Raw genomic sequence first — 24,117 nt, forward strand, 5'->3', positions numbered from 1 at the left:
ACCCTGTGAAGCCCTGGAGAACCCTAAATAACAAGCACTCTGATGCTCAAAGATCCTGGCAGGCCTAATCGTGAGGGGTGGAGGTCAGTGCAGAAATACTAGTGACCTAAGTCTAGAGCAAGCAGAGCTAACCACCCTACCCAAAAAGACAACAGGAGTCAGAGCCTAAGCAGGGCACAAATCAGCAGTTTGGGAATTAAGTCTGGACAGATGAAAAAGCCAAAGAAAGCGTTAATTACTCTGTGTGTGTGTGTGTGTGTGTGCGGGGGTGTTCTTCATTTATTCATATGGGGTTGGGAAGGGGGAGTCTGAAGTAATAGAAAGGGAGGAGTAAAACTCCAATGTTGTAAGGCTGGGACCACGCAGGGAACATAGAATGGGTCCCTTTTTAGTATAAAAGATGAGAGAGCTACACTTAAACTTCAAGTCTTCTCAAGCAAAGTGGAAATGTGTAATAAGCCCATTTGTCATGTCCTTCCTGAATCTGGGAAGCCAAAGAATAGAAGAGTTTTAAGAGGTGGGGTTGGTCAGCAGCTGATAGACAACAATATTCCATCAGTGTTTACTCTAAGCACACAGGCCATATCAATCACTGAAATAAATTATGTAGGTTGAAGAGGTACCCAGGAAAACTTTATGCTATAATCTTTTTCCTAGTATCTCTGAGAAATTCTTCTCTAAAAAGTTTGTCATGTCTCTTGTCATTGATGTCTAAGATTTGGAAACTTAAATAACTTCTTAAAGCAGGGATATCCTCCCAATATTATATATCCATACCTATCCTTTCTATTAACAAGAAGGAATTTTCATGGATACCAGATAAAGACTTAGTATATAAACTTCAAAATGGTCATTTGTTTCTCTGGAAAAGCTAAAAGCAAAGATATGCTACGTGACAAAAGAAGCCTTCGGTTTGGGTATTTTCCAGAGTAGACTAAGAGAATGGCATATTTATGGTTGTTTTCTACTAGGAAAATGCACTATGTGGTTTGTATACTCAAGATATGGGCTAAATATGAAGAAAACTATGTATTAAAAGGATGATCTGTTGAAGCACTCCTTTGTTTGATATTCAGTTCAAACCTTTATTAGACTTTCTTGAATACTGTGCATTCATCTTTCCTTCTGCTTCCTTCCTTCCTTCCTTCCTTCCTTCCTTCCTTCCTTCCTTCCTTCCTTCCTTCCTTCCTTCCTTCCTTCCTTCCTTCCATCCTTCCTTCCTTCCTTCTTTCCTTCCTTCCTTCCTTCCTCCCTTCCTTCCTTCCATCCATCCTTTCTTCCTTCTTTTTCCTCTTGCTTTCTTTTTCTTTCTTCTTTTTACCTCCTGGAACGAAAGTCATCCATAAGACTGATGATTATTCTAAAATTCATCCCAGCCCCACATTTTTGTATCAATCATGCAAACTGACAGTGGGCTAGCACTCTTCCCCTTCTTGTTAGAACAAAAGAGACCCTTAATAAAACTCACTGACAATCAATGTGCTTTAAAAAGTACTTTCCATCTGTGTCCTTCAATCAAGCCTCTATGAATATGGAGAAGCTGTGAGATAATTTTAGAGGCTAACACCCTAAGCAAAATTATCCAGAAGTCCCACCCTCATCCCTCACTCCAGGACACTCAGAAATTCTAACAGTTTATGAGGGTGAAGCTGATTTTCTCCTCTTGAGGGCTCAGAACTTAAAAGGCTCTTGGAGAGGTTGTTGGTTGGCTAACTTGAGTAAAAAACTCTATTTAGTCATTCAGTATATATAACATTATCCGATAATATAAATAAGGAAAATAATGAAGATATCTTAATGATTCACTTAGTCCATGTATCACATCTCCTTATTTCCATCCTGGGGTGTAGGAAAACTATCCCAGACAGTTAAAAATCTTAAAAAATATCTATAATATAGCATAATAAAATATTTCAGATCATCATATTCTTATAATAAAAAAAAAACTTCCCCTCATGTAATTTAAAGTTCTTTCACTTTAATTCAATTCACCCATATTTATTTTTTATGCTGGTTAGTGAAAGTTCATAACAGTTTGAAACCACTTATGTAGAATCCCCTGAACATATTTGACAACTGATTTAAATGAACAAAGGTAGGGGGAAAACCATATTAAAGGAAATCACTTAATCACATTCAGTTCTCACAAACTATTATTCTTAAAATGGGGCTGAAAGAAGAGGAAATTCAGATGACCTAGGAAAAGGTCAAATGAAATCTGTGCATTACAGTTTGGGGAAAAGATGCTTAATGTAGCTTAATGACCCTGACTCCTAATTGACTCACATGATTTACTTGCAAGAAGCCGCTTGGCATAAATACTGGGTCAGCAATTTTGAACAATAACAAAAATATACATGTCATTTTGAAATACAAAATGAAGTGAAATGTGTTGCTACAAATGTAATTCAATGTCACCAATGTGAAGAAAATATAAAAGAGAATTCCACAGTCACCTGGGAGATTAAAATCATTTGAGTACTCCTTGCATTAATATTGACTGGTCTATTCTGCTAATCCTTTCTCAGTATGCAAATTATTGAGTGTTTGATAATGTTCTTCCTACTTGGAAAGCCCTCTTCACTTCTTTTCTCTTTATGCAAATATTACCCCACCTTCAAAATACAGCACCAAGGCTTATCTCCTCCGGAAAAACCTTCCCATATTACTTCAAGCCACAATGATCTCTCACCTGACCTTTTAGGGAATTTCAAGAAGTACTTATTAAGAAACTTATATGTCCAACACCTGCATCAGTCATCTGACATTTCTTAAACACTGCCTTCTATTATCAGTGAATTTTTCATTTGCATATGTTGTATCTTCTGAATGAGATTTAAGCCACTTGAAGGCAAAAATTTCAATCCCATTCAGTTTTTTTTCTGTTTTGTTTTTGTTTTGTTTTTTTCTACAAAACAATATACAAGATATAAAAGTATCTACTCTGTGCAGGATGTGGTGCTCATTCCTATGAATATAAAGACAAAGAAAAGGTAACTATTTTTGCCCTTGAGGAGCTACATTCTCCTTTGGTGGGGGAAGGGGGAAGTGATTGACAAGATAATAAATAAAAAGCATATCCAGCATCTTGCAATGGAAAGGACCTGAATTCAAGTCCTATGTATGACGTTTACTATCTGTGTGACTGCAAGCAAATCACTGAGCCCCTCTGTGTCTCATTTTTCTCCTTTGTAAAATGAGCGGGTTGAGCTCTATGGTCTCTGAAGTTTCCTCCAACTTTAGTTTTATGATCCCATTACATAATTAGAAAGTAATTTAAAGAGGGAAAGTAAAATTTATTTTTGTTAGTCACTATATTTGTCACAATGCTATGTACATATTTAGACCTCAGGAAATATTTTCAGTGAATTAAACATGTGATTAACACTTCTTATTTTTTTAAAGAATATGTTATTATGATTTCATCCCCACTGTGCAGATACAATATATATTTAGTTGATACTCAAATTAGATAACTGAATAAAAGCTTATGCTGAAGATTAAAGTACATGCTTTTCTCTAGACCTCACTCTAACTGGAAAGGGTAGCAGGTAGAGATGTCAGAGAGTTCCTCTCAGATCCTCTATTTAAACTGGGGTGCTAGGGTGGACACCTCCTAATTTTCCACTTGCCTGCAGGATATCATCATGTTCTTGTCTGTGCCAGGTGCTGCTCCTCTCTTCCCTTTCCCACCTTCCTTTTTGTGTGTTGTGTCTCTCTAGACTATGAGATCCTTGAGAGGTAGGCAGTGTCTTTTGTCTTTCTTTGTATCCCCAGGGCTTAGTACAGAGCCTGGTATGTAGTAGGTGCTTAATGAACCTCTACTGCTTCTCTGACTGAAGTAACTTGGCAGTTCTGTAACGTTTTCTTTATGAAACTAATAATAGTAAGTGTGACATAATACTACAAGATAGAATGTTCAACAAATATTTGTCTGATAAACGGATGGTTGAATAACGTAAATGAAAAAAACAATAATGGAGATTAATTTTGAAGTAGGATATAGTACACACCACTCTAAATTTAACATTATGTATTTTTAGACTTTTCCTTGAAAATGGGGGTTGTGGGAGGAAAGGAGAGATGAAACTCAATGAAAGTACTGTTAATATCATAATGCTTAAAAATATTTTTTTATTTCCTTTTTCTGTTGGCAGCAATGATCAACAAATAATGTTTACAATATAAACTTAGTTGACAAATTCCTTTTTTTGTGAGAAAAAATTAAAAACTTGATTTAGGTACCAAAAAGAAAAGTTGTTACTACCCCTAATATTAATAACTAACATTTATAGAGTATATCAAGGTTTATAAAATACTATCCTCACAATAACCCTAGTTAACAGATAGTACTACACAGTAAGGTAGGTTGTGATTACATTAATATTGTAAATTATTTTCTAGGTTTCAAATAATGAAAAGAATAACATTACAAACTATATTTGTAGGGAAAAAGGGGAAGATTAGGGAAAAAAAAACAATCTGAAAACTTTAATGAAAGTAACTCAAAGCCAGGTCAAATAGGTAGAAATTTTCACAAAAATATAAAAATAATTCTTTTAACCTTCTTTTAACAAGAGTCTGTGGATATAATATTCTAAAAGTGTTTTAAGAGTATTGGTATTTCAGATCTATTAGCAAAACACTGGAGGGAAAGAGACAGGGATAATAAAACAAATAATACAATTAAACTTGCACTTAACCGAAAAATTGCCAGGCTATAAATGGATTTAATTTAAAAAGTAGATGCAATGAATCTCAACATTTAAACATCTCTTCAAAGCTAACAAATTTAGCAAACAATAAAAAGATATTTGGGGGATATTCATTTGAAATAACTTATTAGACCACTGGGTGTCACCCTTGTTTCAAATGAGGTGAGAATTTTTAGCTGTGGCAAAAAATCTGTAACTTCAAATAGCAGTTAAATTCCACTCTATTTGATTATCCAGCATAGAGCAAATTGTCTGCATTTAAATAAGGTATAAAATTGAATACTTTGACAGAGACAAATTTTCTTTATTCTCATTGACTTTTCAGATATCTGAAAAGACTAGGGGACAAAAGAGGAAAGAAATGGAACTAAGGTATATTACCCCCACCAATTGACCTTGAAGCCATAACAAATATATCCTAATTACGATTAATTAGTGAAAAAGGTAATCACTCAACCTGAAAAGTTTTTAAATCTGGGTTAATGTTTGCTATCCTCCTTGACATGATTTCTATTAACACTTTATTGCATAAATAAAGTTTTAATATATACATTTTATTTTCTCAGTTTTTTGGTCGTTATTCCAAAACACTATTACTGGCATTTTCTTCTTTTACCTTGAATTTAAATAAAATGAACAGAGTTTAAACTGAAAATTAATGTCCCAGGTGCTTATTGTTGTTGGCATTCTTGTTTTAACTAAATATGATGCAAGAATATATTTAAGCTTTGACTCCTTCCAATAGCTTTTCATTCCTTCCTACATGGGGCTGGGGAATTGTGTAATAATTTTAGCTCCACTGTCAGTGAGATCACCAACATTTCTATAGATTCAAAGGCATCTCATTGAAGGACATTTCTCCCCAGTTGTTTACTTTCCCAACTACTTATTGTTATTCAGTTTGGCTCCTGGTCCCTAAGCAAATGGCACCTGTATTTAATAATGTAACTACATTTGTTTTCAAAGTTAAGATTTATGAATCTTCATGAGAGAAGAATTACATAATAACTGGTCAGATTATCCTCATTACTGGTAGGTGGTGCTATAAAAGTATAAAACATTACCGCAGAGAGGTAAACTAATGGAGTCTAGAAATATAAAATAATAATAATTCAAAATTTGTTTTTCTGGGCTTAATCTTTCAACAACAATTCAACAAAGACTTTTAAATTTTCTATTATACATAAAGCAATAGGGATACAAAGAAAAGAAATCTAAATGTCCTCTAGCAGCTTAATGTGTGGGGGAGGGAATGGGAGTGAGAAAACATGTACAAATTAATATAATTAAATAGGAAAACAAACTCTGTGTAAGGTTTAGTTTTTCTCCATATTCATAGTAGAAAAATAAAATACCTGCATTATATATATATATATATACATATATACACATACATATATACATATATTAATATATAGCTCATATTGTAATTCACTATATTACAATGATCTAATAATATAATTGTGTTATTTTATATGATTAAATTATAGGAAATGCTTCCTGACTGACTAAAATATAACTCCCATGTTATATAAAAAATAACTCCTCTGCTCAGCATTCTTCAGTATCTCTACTTTGTCTTTGAGTTTTGCTTTCAAAGATTCCCCGATTTTATCGATGTAAATGCTTCCTTAACCAATTCAGATTACACCTAACTCATGTCTTTTCTTCCTATGAAAATCTTGTTCATCTCCTTCCATAGTCATTCAAATGCATTTTTAATTCCATAAGAGAAGCCAAATGTAGTAGCCAGGACTGCAGTACTATTGAATGGATGGATGAATTAAATGATAGGATTCTGCAGGACTGAAATGAGTCATTCTCACTAAAGGAAATTTCAAGGCCTTCAAAGCTGTTTTAGAAGTTAATCAAGAATTTTTTTTTTAGATGGAAGGGGGCACAGCAGCACTCAAGATAATAACGAGTTAGATAGATCAAGTTATCAGCTTGATCCTAACTCTCTTGGTCTCCAAACTGGAATGGCTAGCCTGCCAATTCTGTATTATACCAATTACCTATTACTACAAAGTATGTTTAACTTGCACTACCTACCTCATAAGGTTTCTGAGAGGAAAATCTTTGTAAACTTTTAAGAGCTACGTGAATGTGTGTGTTATTATTAAGGTTATAGGATCATTTGTATCTCAGAGATTTTGAGCTAGAAGGGACCTTAAAGATCATTTCATTCAACCTCTTTATTTTACAGATGAAGAAACTGAGGCCCAGGCAGTGAAATGACTTACCCCAACTAGCGTTTGGGGTCAAATCTGAGCACAGGGCTTCCTGATTTAGGGTTCAGCAGTCTACCCATTTCACTATTCTAAGAGATAAACGATTATACTATTCTGAGAGGTAAATGATCTGCTAAGGGTCACACAACTATTAAATGCTTAAGGTATGATATGCATTTAGGTCTTCTTCATTCTAAGTTCAGCGGTTTAGTCACTATACCATCAAACTGCCTTTAATATTACTGTAATTCTCCATGAACTCTTACTCTTAGGTTTTTGACAATATAAAGACTGTGCTCCACACCTCTCCTTAACTGTTTATTTACCTTTCTTATTTTGAACCTCTCCCTCTTTATTGTCTCCTTTTGGTCTGCCAACAAATAAAATCAGGCCTTTCCTACCTTAAAAATTTTTCCCTATAGATCTGTTACTTCTTCAAGTTATCATCCTATTTTTCTCCTATACTTCAATGCCAAGATTATTTTTTTAAAATTGTCTTAGACTTCTTGTCACCTCACTGTTCAACTTCTTATAAATTGGCATTAGCTTCCATCACTTTACTGAGACTGCTCTCTAAGGTCATCAGTGATTTTCCAATTGCCTCATACAATGGCCTCCCTCACCATCCTGACATTTTTGGGAGGAACAATGTTTTTCATTATTGTCCTGAATTGGTTTCAATAATTTATTATCTCCTAGTAATTTGCATACCTCTCTATAAATCTTACTTTTTTTTTTAAACTGGTTCTCTATCCAATCTCTAGCGTTGGCTCTCTTAAATGCTACAATCTTTTATTTGTCAGTAGTACGTATTTATACAGCTTTGATTTTTCACTTCTGTGTAGATCAATCCCAAATCCATATCTCTAATATGAATAGTCTTTCTCTGAGAGATCCTATATTTCAAAGAACCAGCTGTATACTGAGACATTATGTCCTCACACCTAAAATTCATGTTTCAACAAATCTCGTCAGTATAAAACCTGTCATTTTTAAATATCACATTTCTGTTATGTTGTAATATCAATAGATGATAAGTCTTTGCCACCAAGATTTGAAAACCTGGAGTAATTATATTTTCTGTCTCTCCCAATTGCCAAATTTTCCGATCCTTTTTGCACAAAAAGTCTATTTGCCATGTCTCCTTTCCATTTCTGACTAATCTTGGTCAGGTTTTCTCATTTCCTCTTTCCTGAATATTTTTGACTCATCTCCTTCTCCCTTCTGCAATCCATCCTTCCTAACACTGCCAAAGTAAGCTTCCTAAAATATAAAGGCAGGGACTGTCTTTTGCTTCTTTTGTATCTCCAGAGCTTAGCAGAATGGCTGGCTCATAGTAAGTGCTTAAAATACATGACTCTGATGCTCAATGTTCTTCAGTTTCTCCCCATTGTCTTTAATTATGGCTTTCAAAGAATACATGATTTTATCAATGTAAATGTTGCTCAATTAGTGCAGATCATATCTAACCCATGTCTTTTCTTGTGAAAATTTTGTTCATCCCTCTCATAAATTATCCATAGAAAATCTGTCTATCTTCTTAGAAGTCTTCTAGACATTTTGCTATTTGGTGGCTACATGAGCAACATTTAGGCTGTGGAAAAAAAAAATCACCTCTTTCTGATTACTTTGATTTATTTTTAGTTTGGTATAGGATTAAACTCCCTTCTTTAAGAAAAAGCTACCCTTGGGGGGCAGAGCCAAGATGGCTGAGTGAGAGCAACCACTCACCCAAGGTCTTAAACAAACTCCTTCAGATACCTCTAAGGAGAGAATCTGACCAAACTTTGGAGGTGCAGAATCCAATAGAAGACAAATTGTGACAGATTCACAGCCCAGGGACAGATTGGAAGGTCAATGGGCTGAGACTTTCAGCCCACAGATTAAACATCTATTAGTCACCTACTTCAACTTCCAGGAGCCAGGATGGCAGAGTGATCAGTAAATGCTCCCTCCTCCCCCCTTGAGGACCTCAAAAGAAGCATAAAATATTTCCCTAGAAAAATCTTGAATCAGTTGGAACAGCCAAGGAGGCAAACAGTCTAATAACACCTGAGGCTAGGAGAATAGCTAAGGGGAATTCCTCCTACTGTGGCAGAGGCAAACTGGAAGGAGAGGGGCTGCAGGGTGGTAGAAACTCACGCTAGGACCCAGGTGAGCCTCAGTGCTAGGAGAGGAACCCCAGGAGGGGTGGAAATTGGCACTAGGATCCAGGCGTGCCTCAGCACTCCAGGGGAAAACGTGAGGACAATAGAGCAGCTGGGATCACCAACCCCTGAGCTTGCCTTTGCTTCAGCTCAGCTGAGGAGATCTCCCTTGACCAGACCACCCCTCCCCCATGGTTAACAAGCTAGCCCCAGAGCTGATTGGGGAAACACAAAACAGAAAGATAAAAAGATACCTGCATTTAGCTTTTTCACACCAGTCAGTTCAAAACCAAGTTTTCTGCAGCTTCTAACTGAAAGAACCAGAAGCTACAACACACAATCACCATCATGAGCAAGAAAAAGCAAAACAAGGGTGAAAAAAACTATAGACTCTTTCTATGGGGACAAGGACCAAAATACAAATACCAAAGAGGTCAGTATTGAGACTGTACTTCCATCTGAAATTTCAGAAGGGACTATGAACTGCTCACATGCACAAAAAGCTCTCCTGGGACAGCTGAAGAAGGAAATAGAAGAGAAACTGGCCAATGATTTTAAAAATATGAAGAAAGAATTCCATGAATAGAACATCTCTTTAAAAAGGAAAATTGAACAAATGAAAAAGGAAGCACAAAACCTAAATGGGAAAATTGGACAAATGGAAAAAAGAAGTTCAAAAACTAACTGGAGAAAATAATTCCTTAAAAAGAATAATTGGACAGATGGAAAAGGAGATGCAAAAGTTAACTAAAGAAAGCAATTTGATAAAAATTAGAATTGGGCAAGGAGAAACTAATGACTCTATGAGACAGCAAGAATCAGTCAAACAAAATCTAAAGAATGAAAAGATAGAAGAAAATGTAAAATATCTAATTGGAAAAACAACTGACCTGGAAAACAGATCCAAGAGAGAAAATTTAAGAATTGTTGGCCTGCCAGAAAACTACAATGAAAAAAAGAGTCTGTACAATATCTTCCAAGAAATCATCAAGGAAAACTGTCCTGAAGGCTACATACAGAGGGCAAAATAGTCATTGAAAGAATCCACCATTCACCTCCCGAAAGGTATCCCAAACTCAAAACCCCAAGAAATATTATTGCCAAATTCCAGAACTATCAAGTGAAGGAGAAAATACTACAGGCAACCAGAAAGAAACCATTCAAATATCGAGGAGCTACAGTCAGGATCACATAGGACCTTGCAGCTTCTACATTAAAAGATCGAAGGAATTGGAATCTGATATTCCTTAAGGCAAAGAAGCTGAGACTACAACCAAGGATCAACTACGCAGAAAAGTTCAACGTAACATTTCAGGCAAGGAGATGGTCATTCAATGCAGGATGGGATTTCCAGACATTCCTGACAAAAATGCTAGAACTTAATAGAAAATTTGATCTTCAAATGCAGGTCTCAAGAGAGACATAAAAAGGTAAAGATGGGGGGAAAAAAGCTTGTTACTCAATTTGGACAAACTGTTTACCTCCCTATAAAGGAAGATGATACCTGTTAATCTTGAGAATTGTATATCTAGGGATATACATAGAGGGAAGGGGTATAAAGTAAATGATGTGCTGATAAAAATATGACTTAAACATGTGAAGGGATTGTAACAGGAGGTGTGAAAAGGAGGAAGCAGAAAATGGTAAATTACATCACAGGAAGAAGTACAAAATAACAGTAGAGGGAAAGAGGGGAGGAAGATGAGCATTGTTTAAGAGGTATTCTCATCTGATTTGGTTCAAGAAGGGAACAATAAACTTCAGTATATAAGTATATAATTAAGTATATAATCCTAACTAGCTCTATAGGCAGTAAGAGGGGAAAGGGAAAGAAAGGGGAGGGGAAGCTAAAAGGGAGGGAAGAAGCAGTAAGGGTAAAGGGGAGTAAAAGGGAGTAAAAGGGAGGGAGTCTAAAAGAAGGAAGGGAAGGCTGCAGGTGGTGGTGGTGAAAAGTGAAAGCTATTGAGGAGGGGAAGGGAGATGGGAGAACTAACAGCACAAACGGTGGGAAAGAGGATGGAGGAAAATACACAGATTGTAATCGTAACTGTGAATGTGAATGGAATGAACTCTCCCATAAAACACAGATGGATAGCAGAATGGATTAAAAGCCATAATCCAACAACATGTTGTTTACAAGAAACACATTTGAAATGGGGGGATGCACACAGGGTAAAGGTCAAAGGTTGGAGCACAAGATATTGTGCTTCAGCTTACGTAAGAAAAGTAGGGGTAGCAATCTTAATCTCAGACAAAGCAAAAACAGAAATAGACCTAATCAAAGGAGATAAGAAAGGAAACTATATTCTGCTAAAAGCAATGAAGCAATATCATTACTAAACATGTATGCTTCAAGTGGCATAGCATCCAAATTCTTAGAGGAGAAGTTGGGGCAGTTGAAGGAAGAAATAGACAACAAAACTATACTAGTGGGGGACCTCGACCTCCCCCTCTCTCAACTTGATAAATCTAACCTCAAAATAAACAAGAAAGAGGTTAAAGAGGTAAATAAATCTCTGGATAAGGTAGATATGATAGAACTCTGGAGAAAATTAAATGGGAATAGAAAGGAATATACCTTTTTCTCAGCAGTATATGGCACATATACAAAAACTGATCATGTTCTAGGGCATAAAAACCTCACAATCCAGTGCAGAAAAGAAGAAATAGTCAATGCATCCTTCTCAGATCATAATGCAATAAAAATTGTGTGTAATAAAAGGCCATGGAAAGATAAACCAAAAATCAATTGGAAAGTAAATAATCTGATCCTAAAGAAGGAGTGGGTTAAAGAAGAAATCATAGAAATAATCAACAACTTCATTCAAGAGAATGACAATAATGAGACAACCTATTGAATCTTATGGGATTCTGCAAAAGCAGTTCTTAGGGGAAATTTTATATGTTTGAATGCCTACATAAATAAAATAGAAAGAGGAGATCAATGACTTGGGCATGCAGCTTAAAAAGCCAGAAAAAGAACAAATTGGAAATCCCCAAGTAAATACCAAATTAGAAATATTGAAAACCAAAGAAGAGATTAATAAAATTGAAATTAAGAAAACTACTGAATTCATAAATAAAACCAATAGTTGGTTTTATGAAAAAACTAATAAAATTGATAAACCTTTGGTCAATTTGATTAAAAAAAGAAATAAGAAAATCAAATTACTAATATCAAAAATGAAAGGGGTGCATTCACCTCCAATGAGGAGGAAATTAAAACAATAATTAAAAATTACTTTGCCCAACTTTATGCCCATAAATTAGATAATCTAAATGAGATGGATGAGTATTTCAAAAAATACAAATTCCCTAGATTAACAAAAGAGGAAGTTGAATACTTAAACAACCCCATCTCAGAAAAAGACATTGAACAAGCCATCAATGAACTCCCTAGGAAAAAATCTCCAGGGCTTGATGGATTTACAAGTGAATTCTATCAAACATTTAAAGAACAGTTTATTCCAATACTATATAGACTATTTTTGAAAACTGGGAAAGAAGGAGTCCTCCCAAATTCTTTTTATGATACAAATATCATTTTGATACCTAAACCAGGAAGAGACAAAACAGAGAAAGAAAATTATAGACCAATTTCTCTAATGAATATAGATGCAATCTTTAAGTAAGATTTTAGCAAAAAAGAATACAGCAAATTATCATGAGAATAATACATTATGATCAGGTAGGATTCATACCAGGAATGCAGGGCTGGTTCAATATTAGGAAAACTATTAGCATTATCAACCATATCAACAACAAAACTAACAGAAATCATGTGATTATCTCAATAGACACAGAAAAAGCTTTTGACAAAATTCCACACCCATTCTTATTAAAAACATTGGAGAGCATAGGAATAAAGGGGACTTTCCACAAAGTAATAAGCAGTATCTATCTAAAATCTTCTGCAAGCATTATATGCAATGGTGATAAGATAGATGCATTTCCAGTAAGATCAGGGGTGAAACAAGGATGTTCATTATCACCACTATTATTCAATATGGTACTAGAAATGTTAGCTGTAGCAATTAGACAAGATAAAGGAATTGAAGGAATTAAAAAAGGCAAGAAGAAACTAAGTTATCACTCTTTGCAGATGATATGATGATATACTTAGAGAATCTCAGAGATTCAAGTAAAAAAACTACTTGAAATAGTAACCAACTTTGGTAAAGTTGCAGATTACAAAATAAACCCACACAAATCTTCTGCATTTCTATGTATTAGGAACAAAGCCCAATAGCAAGAGATAGAAAGAGAAATCACATTTAAAGCTGGGTTAGACACTATAAAATATTTGGCAGTTTACCTACCAAAACAAACCCAGGAACTATATGAACAAAACTATAAGACACTTTTCACACAAATAAAGTCAGATCTAATTAAGTGGAAAAACATCAGTTGCTGGTGGGTAGGCTGAGCCAATATAATAAGAATTACAATTTACCTAAATTAATTTACTTATTTAGTGCCATACCAATTAAACTATCAGATAATTATTTTCTAGAACCGGAAAAAATATTATCAAAATTCATCTGGGTGAACAAAAAGTTCAGAAGATAAAGGGGACTAATGAAAAGAAATGCTAGGGAAGGTGGCCTAGCTCTACCAGATCTCAAATTGTATTATAGAGCAGCAATTATCAAAGCCACTTAGTACTGGCTAAGAAACAGAAAGTTAGATAAGTGGAATATGCTAGGTACTCAAGACACAGTAGACAAAGAATATAGCAATCTGTTTGATAAACCCAAGGATCCCAGCTTCTGCCATAAGAACTCACTGTTAGACAAAAATTGCTAGGAAAACTGGATAACAGTGTGGCAGAAACTAGGCATAGACCAATGCCTGACAACATATATAAGAATAAAGTCCAAATTGGTACATGATCTAGGTATAAAGATTGATACCATGGACAAACTGGAGAAGCAAGGAATAGCGAGTTTATCAGATTTCTGGAGAAGAGAAGAATTTTTGACTAAAGAAGAGATAGAAAGCATTATGAAGTGCAAGATGGATAATTCTGATTACATTAAACCTGAAAAGTTTTTGCACAACCAAACACAATGAAATCAAAATTTGAAGGGGAATAGTATATTGGGAAAGAATTTTTACAGCTAATCTTGGGGATAAAAGCCTCATTTCTAGAATATATAGAGAGAACTGAGTCAAATGTACAACAATACAAGTCATTCCCCAATTGATAAATTGTCAAAGGATATCAACAGGCAATTTTCAGAGGAAGAAATTAAAGATATCTGTAATCATATGAAAAAATGCTCTAAATCACTTTTGATTAGAGAGGTGCAAATCAAACACCTCTGAAGTACCACATCACACCTATCAGATCAGCAAACATGACAGAACAAGAAGATGGTAAATGCTGCAGAGAATATGGGAGAGTTGGAACAGTAATTCATTGTTGGTGGAGCTGTGAGCTCATCCACCTATTCTGGAGAGCAATTTGGAATTATGCCCAAAGGGCTACAAAAATGTGCGTACCCTTTGACCCAGCAATATCACTTCTAGGATTGTACCCCCAAGATTATCATAAAAATGAGAAAGGGTCCCACACATACAAAAATATTTATAGCAGCACTATTTGTAGTGGCAAAAACCTGGAAATCAAGGGGATGCTCATCAATTGGGGAATGGTTGAATAAATTATGGTATATGAATGTAATGGAATACTATTGCGCTACAAGAAATGATGAACAAGAAGACTTCAGAGAGGCCTGAAAAGATTTATTTGATCTGATGCTGAGCAAAAGGAACAGAACCAGGAGAACTTTGTGCACAGCAACGACACAGTGTGAGAGAGTTTTTTCTGGTAGACTTGGATCTTCATAGCAATGCAAGGACTTACAAAAAAATTCTCAGTGGTCTTCTAAGGCAAAATGCCTTCCACATCCAGAGAAAGGATGATGGAATTCAATTGCAGAATATAGCAGATCAATTTGTGTTTGTGTGTGTGTGTGTGTGTGTGTGTGTGTGTGTGTGTGTGTGTGTATTATGTTTTGATTTGTTATATGATATCTCTCATTCATTTTAGTTCTTCTACACAGCATGACTATAGTGAAAATGTATTCAATAGGAATGTATGTGTAGATCCTATATAGAATTGTATGCTGTTTTGGGGAGGGAGGGGGTAGATGAGGGGTGGGTAGGTAAATGAACTTAGAAGTTCTTCCATATTTCAGTGCAGGCCTTGCACATAGGCTGTTGTGTCCCCCAAGTGAACTCGGACCTTGAAGACATGATAAACCTCACACAAACATGGAACATCTGCTGTCTTGAGGACTTAGCCAGTTCTCCAAGGGTGAACATCACATATGTACGCCATCATGAGGTCTGCCTACCCTCTCGATGAACAATGTACAGGATAGTTGGCAATTAGCCTCTTTGTTGGCAGTCAGCCTTCTTTGTTTGGAAGGGTTTATTAGGTCTCTGTTCTGAGGAGAACTTTGGAATCTCACCCATAAAGAGGATGCTCTGCCTGGGACCTCTTGCTCCCAATTCAGACCCTGAAATCTATATCCCGGGATTCCCCAGCCGAGAAACTTCAGGAGTTGGTACCTCCCTGGATTGGTGATGTTTTTCTATTTCCTCTTATATCTATATTAGTATTGCTATAATTATATTAGTGTTAGAATATATCAATTATTGATGCTATTGCTATAAACTGTGCATTTGCCTTTTTACTGTAAATCAATAAAATATCCAGCTTCTTCTTCTCAAGTGTGTCTTATTGTAGGTGTGAATCCTAACCATAAATTTCCTTAATCATACAGTAGGAGGAAAAAAATCTAAGTTTTATGGTAGTGATTGTAGAACACTAAAAATACATAAAATTAATATAAAAAAAGAAAAGAAAAGTTACCCCTAACAACAAAGCCAGACTAACATAGTCTCTTAAGTCTAGGTTACCTAGAGATGTAGTGAATAAATAGATTGCGAAGACTTTATCATTTGGTAGCAGATAATTTAGAAGAATACAATAATCACAAGATTATAAGGTTTTTCAAAAAGACTAAGTCACCCTTTATAGCAGAAAGGGTGGTTGACCAAAGCTAAGCAGAAAGAGGGGTTGACCAGAGGCCAAGTTCCCCTTTCTGGTGGCTGGAGAAGCCTTATCCAGGGGGTAAGCTAAGCCCCCTTTTTTTTTTTGCTTTTTCTTTAGGTAGAATCAAAGTTGAGTCATAGAGTTTGCTAAGGAAGTTTGAAGGGAGGGGGCATGGCTAAACACTGACCACAAGTTCCTCTTTCCCAGCATACTTTCTGGTTACAAAATACACCACCTGGAGAAAAGGATGCCTGACATAGGGTTAAGAAAGTCTGTGAGAAGCTAACTAGTCAGGTGACCTGCTTTGTACAATTGAACTATGTTCAAAACAAGTTTCTATAATTTTTCCAATTCCTCCTTTTTTGATATAAAAATCATCTCTCTAAATCACTCCTGGTCTCTGATCTCTGAGGAGTCAGGTGATCTGATTTGGTATGCAAAGGCTAGCTTTTAAAATTAAATTATAGATGACTTGGTGACTTTGTCCTCAGTTTCCTTTTTATTTCAGATAATTAATTTTAACACTGCCTATGTATTATCCTTGCTCTCAGTCTACAACCTGTCACTGGCTTTTGTAATCATACATCTTTGATGCCACTTCTCAAATAAAAGCCATCTTTGGCATTATGTCACAGCCTATACATAGTTTTATGAAATTTTCCATTGCTTATTAGGTCACCTGAAACTCTGAATGCTTCAAGATCATGGTGTCCCATGATTTGCAGTTTTAAATATGCAGTCATCAGGATAATATTGACCAAAGTTTTTGCAGTAGAGAGCAACTTGAGATCACTAAAAGTACAGCATGATGTCCTACATGCAATACAGCCTGCTCTTCTCATGTAATTCTGGACTCAGTTCATCATTCACCTTCAGTAACTGTCTGAGATTCATGTAATAACTTAACTCAATAGGCTGCCCATCCAACTGTAGTATTCTGTCAACAAGCGTTTACTTTGTGCCAGGTATTGTGCTAAGTGTGTGTGTTCATCTTTCGTTGCCAAGGAAGACCATGCCATCAGAGAAATAATGACATGACTTGCACTTGACTTTGTTTTGAGTGAGGGAGGGGTGTGCAGGTCACCAGCCTCACTTCTCCTCCAGAGTCATCTGAATCCAGTGACGAGATATTCATCAGGATGACTGGAGATGACCCAAGATGAGGCAATTGGGGTTAAGTGACTCACCCAAGGTCACACAGCTAGTGAGTGTCAAGTGTCTGAGGTGAGATTTCAACTCAGGTCCTCCTGACTCCTGCACTGGTGCTCTATCCACTGCACCACCTAGCTGCCCCAATTGTGCTAGGTAAGCACTGGGGATATAAAAGCAAAACACTTTCAAGGGATACACTGTAATGTGGGAGACAACAGGTAGATAGGTATATACAAGAGATATACAGAGTTGATTGAGCATAATCTGAAGGGAAGCATAAGAACTTTGAGGGACTGGGACAAGCCTTTTGCAGAAGGTGGGCTTTAGCCAAGTCTTAAAGGAAGCAAAGAAAACAGTGTTGAAGGAGAGGGGCAGAAAGACAACCAGTGGAAAAGCACAGCAATGAGAGATGGAAGGTGAAGTTTGAAAGCCATGAGTAGGTCAGCATAGCTAAATTATAGTGTGTAGGAGGTTATAAAGTGAGAGAAGGTGGAAAAGGCAGGAAATGGCAGTGTTATGAAGGATTTTAAATGCCAAACAAAAGACTTTATATTTGATATTAGAGGAAACAGGGAGTTACTAGATCTCATTGTGGGGAGTGGTGGTGTTTGACATGACTGGACCTGTATTTCAGAAGGCAGCTGAGTGGATGAATGGAGGATGGATTGGAATGGGCACAGATTTGAAGTAGAGAGAACAGTCACATGACAATATATAATAATTTAATAACATTGCCTTTATAGCTTTATTTTATATACTTCTCTCCATATGCCATACTCTAATCAAACTGGAGTACTCATTGCTACTTGATCTTGTCTCTATGACTTTTTCAACATTTTATTACCTCTGCATGATTTTTCCCTCATTTCTACCTATTGACATCCTTATATCATTCATAATCTTGCTGAAGTATATCCGCTTAATGAAGAAGACTCCCCTTATTACTCTAGTTGGAAGTGATTGTCCTTCCTTTGAATCTTCCAGGCTATGTTTGACCTCTTCTATGCACTTAACCATTTTATGACTTTTATTATTATCATTTGTGTAAATTTATTATTATTTGTATAAATCATTTGTATAAATTTGTCTCATCACCCTATTGGACTTTAAGTTTCTGGAGGGCAGAGATCATATAATTTGTCATTTTTGTATCCTCAGCATCTAACTCAATTAATCTTATTGACCAACCAGTTAAGTAATATGTGTTGAATTTGAACTCAACAAGGCTCTATAATTAGAGCACCAAAATTTTATCAGGAGAGATAGCTGTCTAAATGATACTGATGATTCATTTGCCTTTCTGTCTGTTCTCAAATACCAAAGTTGTTGATTTAGGTCAGGAGCATTCACCTTAGAGGTTATGCATATGTATCTGTACACATTAACAATGAGGTTGATGCAGGCATTGCCAGAGCTAGCACAATGTTTGGGAGGCTCAGAAGAAAAGTTTGGGGGAGAGGAGGTATTAGACTGACTACCAAACTGAAGGTCTACAGAGCCATTGTGCTGACCTCATTGTATGCCTGTGAAATACGGACAGTCTACTAGCACCATGCCAAGAAACTGAATCGCTTCCATTTGAACTGTCAGGAAGATTTTGAGGATAATCTGGGAGGATAAGGTACCAGACAATGAAGTCCTTGCTCAAGCTGAACTGCCAAGCATTCAAAGTATGCTTCAGAGAGTGCAGCTCCAATGAGCTGGCCATGTTGTTCAAATGCAAAATGTACACTTGCCAAAAAGACTATTTTATGGAGAACTTGCAGATTGTCACATGGTGGTCAGAAGAAGCAATACAAGGACACTCTCAAGGTCTCTCTCAAGAACTTTGGATTTGACTGTGCAACATGGAAGACACTGGCACAGGACCACTCAGCATGGCCTGCCCACATCAGAAAGGGTGCTGTGCTCTATGAGCAAAGCAGAATTGAGAAAGCACAAAGTAAATGTAGGAATGTGCAAATTTGGAGTATCCACCCCAAATATTCATGCAGATTATTTGTGCCCAACCTGTGGTAGAGCATTCCGAGCTCCTATTGGTCTGATCAGCCACAGTAAGACACACTGAAACTTCACTTTATCATGGTGATGTCATTTTGGTCCTCTTTGAGAACAAAGAACAACAGCCAACCATGCATATGTATCACAATAGTGGTGTTTCTATAACTTTTAGATAGAAGTAATTTTTTGCATATTAGAACATGAGACAAAATATTATCAGGCCTCATGTTGCATATTTTATCTTGTCCTGTTCATTTTATAAGATAAAGAATCAAGGGTGAGGAACCTGAGGCCTCAAAGCCACATGTGACCCTCTAAGTCTTCAAGTCCAGCCCTTTGAATTCAAACTTCACAGAATAAATCCCCTTAATAAAAGGATTTGTTCTGTTAAACTTGGACTCAGTCAAAAGACTGCACCTGAGGACCTAGAAGGCCACAGATTCCCCACCCCTGAGCTAGATTTTTCCTTGTTATTCTCATCTCTACAGTTAGTTTAGAATAGAAATCAGAAGCACTAAGCTTCCACTATCTAAGTTATACCACTTTTAAAGCAGGTAAGAACACTCTCCTGCTCTCTCAGGATGGATGAGATACTTAATGTGATATTGTGTTGTTAATGTATATGATGATGATACTAATGCAAACATTTCTAGCCCTGTAAGGCCAGAGGCTGCATACATTTAGGAAATATATTAATATAATAACTCATTACAATAGCTCTTTGAAGTTTACACAATATTTTCTCACAATAGCCTGGTTAGATAGGTAGCACAAAAATTATTATCTTCATTTTATAGGTTCTATTCAAAATTAAATGCCTACTATGCACACAGGTTCTCTTCCAAATGATAAAGTCAGTAGAGGCAGAGTAGCCCAGCTTCCTTGTAACTGCTCCAACAAGGGTTTTTTTAAAAAAATAAAATAAAAAAGAACATTGGAGAGAGAAATGATCAAAAAATCCAGGGAGAAGCTACACCAAGAGCATGTTGCTAACCCAGGTTCTCAAAGACACAGTCAGGAGGCTATGGGCATTAGTGCCTAGGGAAAAGAACCCAGCCTGAGAGTGCAAAGCCTCCCCAGTTGTTCAGTCTAAGAGAGAAAAATTTTCTATTCTTTACATCTATAAAGAACTTCTGTTTTTTTTTCCTAAGCACATTCACTACATCATTTTCAGTTTATGTAAATGACAATCTTGTAAATTACATAGGTACATACCTGAAAAAAACTGAGACACAGAAAAATGTTAAATTACAAAGTTAATAATAAAACTGGAACCTCTTGCTTTTCCCTCCATTAAATAAATACATTTTCCTTCTTTTGGAAATTACAACTCAAGCAATGCTTTAGAGATCCTTAAAATGAAAAAAGCTAGTTTCAGAGTACAAACCAGAGAGCATTTTGAGGTGGGGCAATAGACCTATACCACAGAGTATTCCATTCCAGGCTTTAAGTCTAATTTTGGGCCATTCAGAAACTTTTTTTTTAAGAATTCTGCTCTGAAATCAATCCCTACATTACTGTGTATTTACAGCATTGTTTTATTATCTTAGACAATAAAGGCCTATCTTTTGGGATTATAAAATACAGTTAACATTCATTAAAGACCTATTTCATTAGGTCTTCATTAAAGACCTATCATGGGACAGAGATAAGCATAGGTTCTAGAAAGCTATGCAGAGTAAGTGTAAGCTCTGGCAGATCCTACCAAATGGTAAGATCTTTAAGTAAGGGCTCATTAATTGACTATTTGCCTGAGGCTTGTGGACCTGACAAGTCAAATTTAAAGAATCTCAACACCTAGCAGACTGCAGGATGATGAATTTGTAAGCCATGCCATTTCTCAAAGATCATCTTCTAAGTTACAGAGCAAATGAGATCTCTGCCAGTGGAGGGAATACCCAGATCAATAAAAACCAGTGAAGTAAGTAAATATAATGAAAAACACGGTAAGGAGAGCAAAAATATGTAGTTAAGGGAAAGATAAGAATTACGTTTAAGAACATTTGCTACATGACAAAATTATTCTGCTAGAAAATATAAGAAGCAAGTTTCACTGAATGAGTAACAGATTATGTATTTATTTTAAAAAAGACAAAATATATTTTGATATGGAACATATTTCCCTTTGATCATCCCAAAGAGGTTGGGAAATGGGGAAAATGTCCTTCTTTGTAGAGATTACAAAGATTGTCACTTTTCAAAGTATCTGAATTACCAAAATTATTACCAAAATCAACAAATCCTAAAAAGTATGGGAAAGTTCAAACTAATTTCTGAAAATTATCTTAAATTTAGAGTTTATATGCACCATACCACAGATACTCTGACATTCTGTTAACTACATTACTGATTTAAATAAAAAAGGATTGTAATTCTCGTAAAGATTATACCACTTTGCCAATGGCTGAGAAGCTTCAGAGAACTAATCAAACATTATTATATTATCTATTAAGAGTCTAGACCGTCTCGTCATCACATATACTCTAACATAAGCACTGTATTTTTCCCCTTTTCAGCATGTGATTCAGTTTTGGTGCTAGATAAAAATAAAAGGAAGTATCTATAAGTTCTCCAGACAACAAGAAAAGGTATACATTTTTTTGTGATATTAAATTCACATTCCTAGTGTCCCTGAAAAATGAGAATGGTAATATAAAATAGAAAAGTATTACATTTTTACACAGTCAATCTGTCGTTCAGCTACTGCAGTTTTCATGGATTATAAAGTATTTGAGAACAGGCAATATTCCTGTAGTGGATCTTCACATATCTGCAGCTTTAAAAGTAGGTATAATTTTAATAAAAACATGCCACATTTAAGAAGCTATTAGACACAGCAGTGAAGCTTCCTTTGATTTGTGCATGAATGTGAGACAGTTGAAATTTTTAAAAGTATAGTTTTAAAAAGAATATTTAAAGTATTCCCTTTACATTAAATTATCTTTTGTGCTTTAGTGTGGTTACTTTTTAAAATAATATTGATAGTATTGTTTTATGATTAAATTTCTTATTCAATCAACTATACTCTAGAGAGTTCATCTATGATTATTAATGGAATATTTAAAATAATTATAATTTACTTAAATTCTCATTGGATAACATCTGCAACTTAAATTTCACAAATTCCTTAATAAATGTTTTATCCACTTCCACAGAACAATTTGGAGGAGACTCATCTAAATTTTTATATCACTAAAAATACTTACGCAGGTTTCATCGTATGTGCATGCTTTTCATGAATGAAGGCGCCAGCAAGACCTCCTGCTCCTGAATTTAAATACTGAATAGAGAAATTATATATATGTTTTTAAAATCTGTATGATGAAATTAAAATTTGAAATATTTCAGGAACAAAAATTTATACCAGTAGAACATGTTGATTTATTTTAGTTATTATTATTGTTTTTCCATGCAGCCATCAGCTGGGGACAAGACCTGCTGTTCAAGAATGAATCTAATGTGGTAAATTACAAATGATTAATAAATGAAAAAAATTGATTTGAGAAAGAATACAGAAATTAAACTTTTGGCAAATACTAAGAAAACAGATTATTAGGGATGGGTTAGACATGGTGAGATTGCAAAGTGCAAGTCCTCCTGCCAAGATAATCAAATTTCTACATGCAGCTGAAGAGTACGCCTGGTAAATGGAGGGAAAACTGACGGATGTAATTGAGCTAGGCTTTAGCAATCTATTTTTATCCCATCTGATATACTTGACAATAAATGGAAAATAGTCTGGACAGAACTAATATTAAGTTAGTAGCAAATTGATTTTAAGATTAGACCCAGGAAGTTGTTTCAGTGAATCATCATCTTGAGAGACATTCCTCAGAAATTATCCCTGATCTAAAAGTTCTCTGACATAGTTTTAAATTACTTGGATAAGGTGGATAAAAGTAATTCCTTTTATACTTGAGTGTCTAAGTATAAAGTTAAGTTAAACTGAACAAAAACATTCAGTTAGTCCAGATTATCTATATCACTCAACAACATACTGAAGTCTTATCAATTGTAGCCTTAGAGTTCACACACTGGGAATAAGACAGATGAAATGCCATATTCCACATCTAATTGCCCATACCATCATAGTAACAGGGAAAAGTTACATATGACACCAAGAGTAATGAAGGAAGCATAGTAACAACTTTGTGTGTGGGATTATTTGGAAGACATGATCAGAAATTAATAGAATATGGTTCAAGTGTAGCATTTATAGTGAATCTCATCTGAGAAGCCTCTTTCAGGATCATTTGAACTTTTACATCTCAAGGCTCTGGTTCTGCCTCAAATTGTAGATTCCATCCTCACAATTAGAAATGAATTTACTAAAAAGAGAACTTTGCATTTCCATATAGAAAGATTTCAGTATTTGCTTCCATCTTGGTCTAAAAAGAATAAAGTCTTTTGCACTATGATAGGAAACTATCTTCTATGACTCAAGTTCATCTAACACATTTAGGCTGAATTTCATCTTATCGAGAGAATTTCTGTACAAAGTCATTGTACCCTATCCATTTTCTTAATTTACTACATTTTTTTTTTAAATTGTGGGGAAAAAAATCTGAAAGTAAACCAGGAACAAATTAATAATTTTGGAAACGGGGAAACATACAAGTATAAGCATGTATGTTTTGTAAAAAGCCATGGTCAAAAATAGTTACCAATTTTGGACAGTAAAAATTAAAAAAGACACAAGATAAAGTATACAATTTGCTACTCAACTAGGAGTCGGTTGAAAAATGCATGATTTGTGAAAGTGATCTTTTCAAAGTTCAATTCTGACCATGTCACAGACACCGCAC

At 35.4% G+C, this 24,117-nt stretch overlaps 1 protein-coding gene across 1 annotated transcript in view; it reads right to left on the reverse strand.

The window, feature by feature from the left end:
- The window catches only part of KYNU (kynureninase), a 156,300-nt gene that overhangs the window by 32,905 nt on the left and 99,278 nt on the right, over window positions 1–24,117 (reverse strand). The window contains exon 10 of the mRNA XM_072613189.1: window positions 22,519–22,592. Within this exon, the coding sequence (XP_072469290.1) occupies window positions 22,519–22,592 (74 nt within the window). The remainder of the gene's footprint in view (window positions 1–22,518; window positions 22,593–24,117) is intronic.

The sequence above is a fragment of the Notamacropus eugenii genome, chromosome 5 (assembly GCF_028372415.1).
Source record: "Notamacropus eugenii isolate mMacEug1 chromosome 5, mMacEug1.pri_v2, whole genome shotgun sequence".
Lineage (NCBI taxonomy): Eukaryota > Metazoa > Chordata > Mammalia > Diprotodontia > Macropodidae > Notamacropus > Notamacropus eugenii.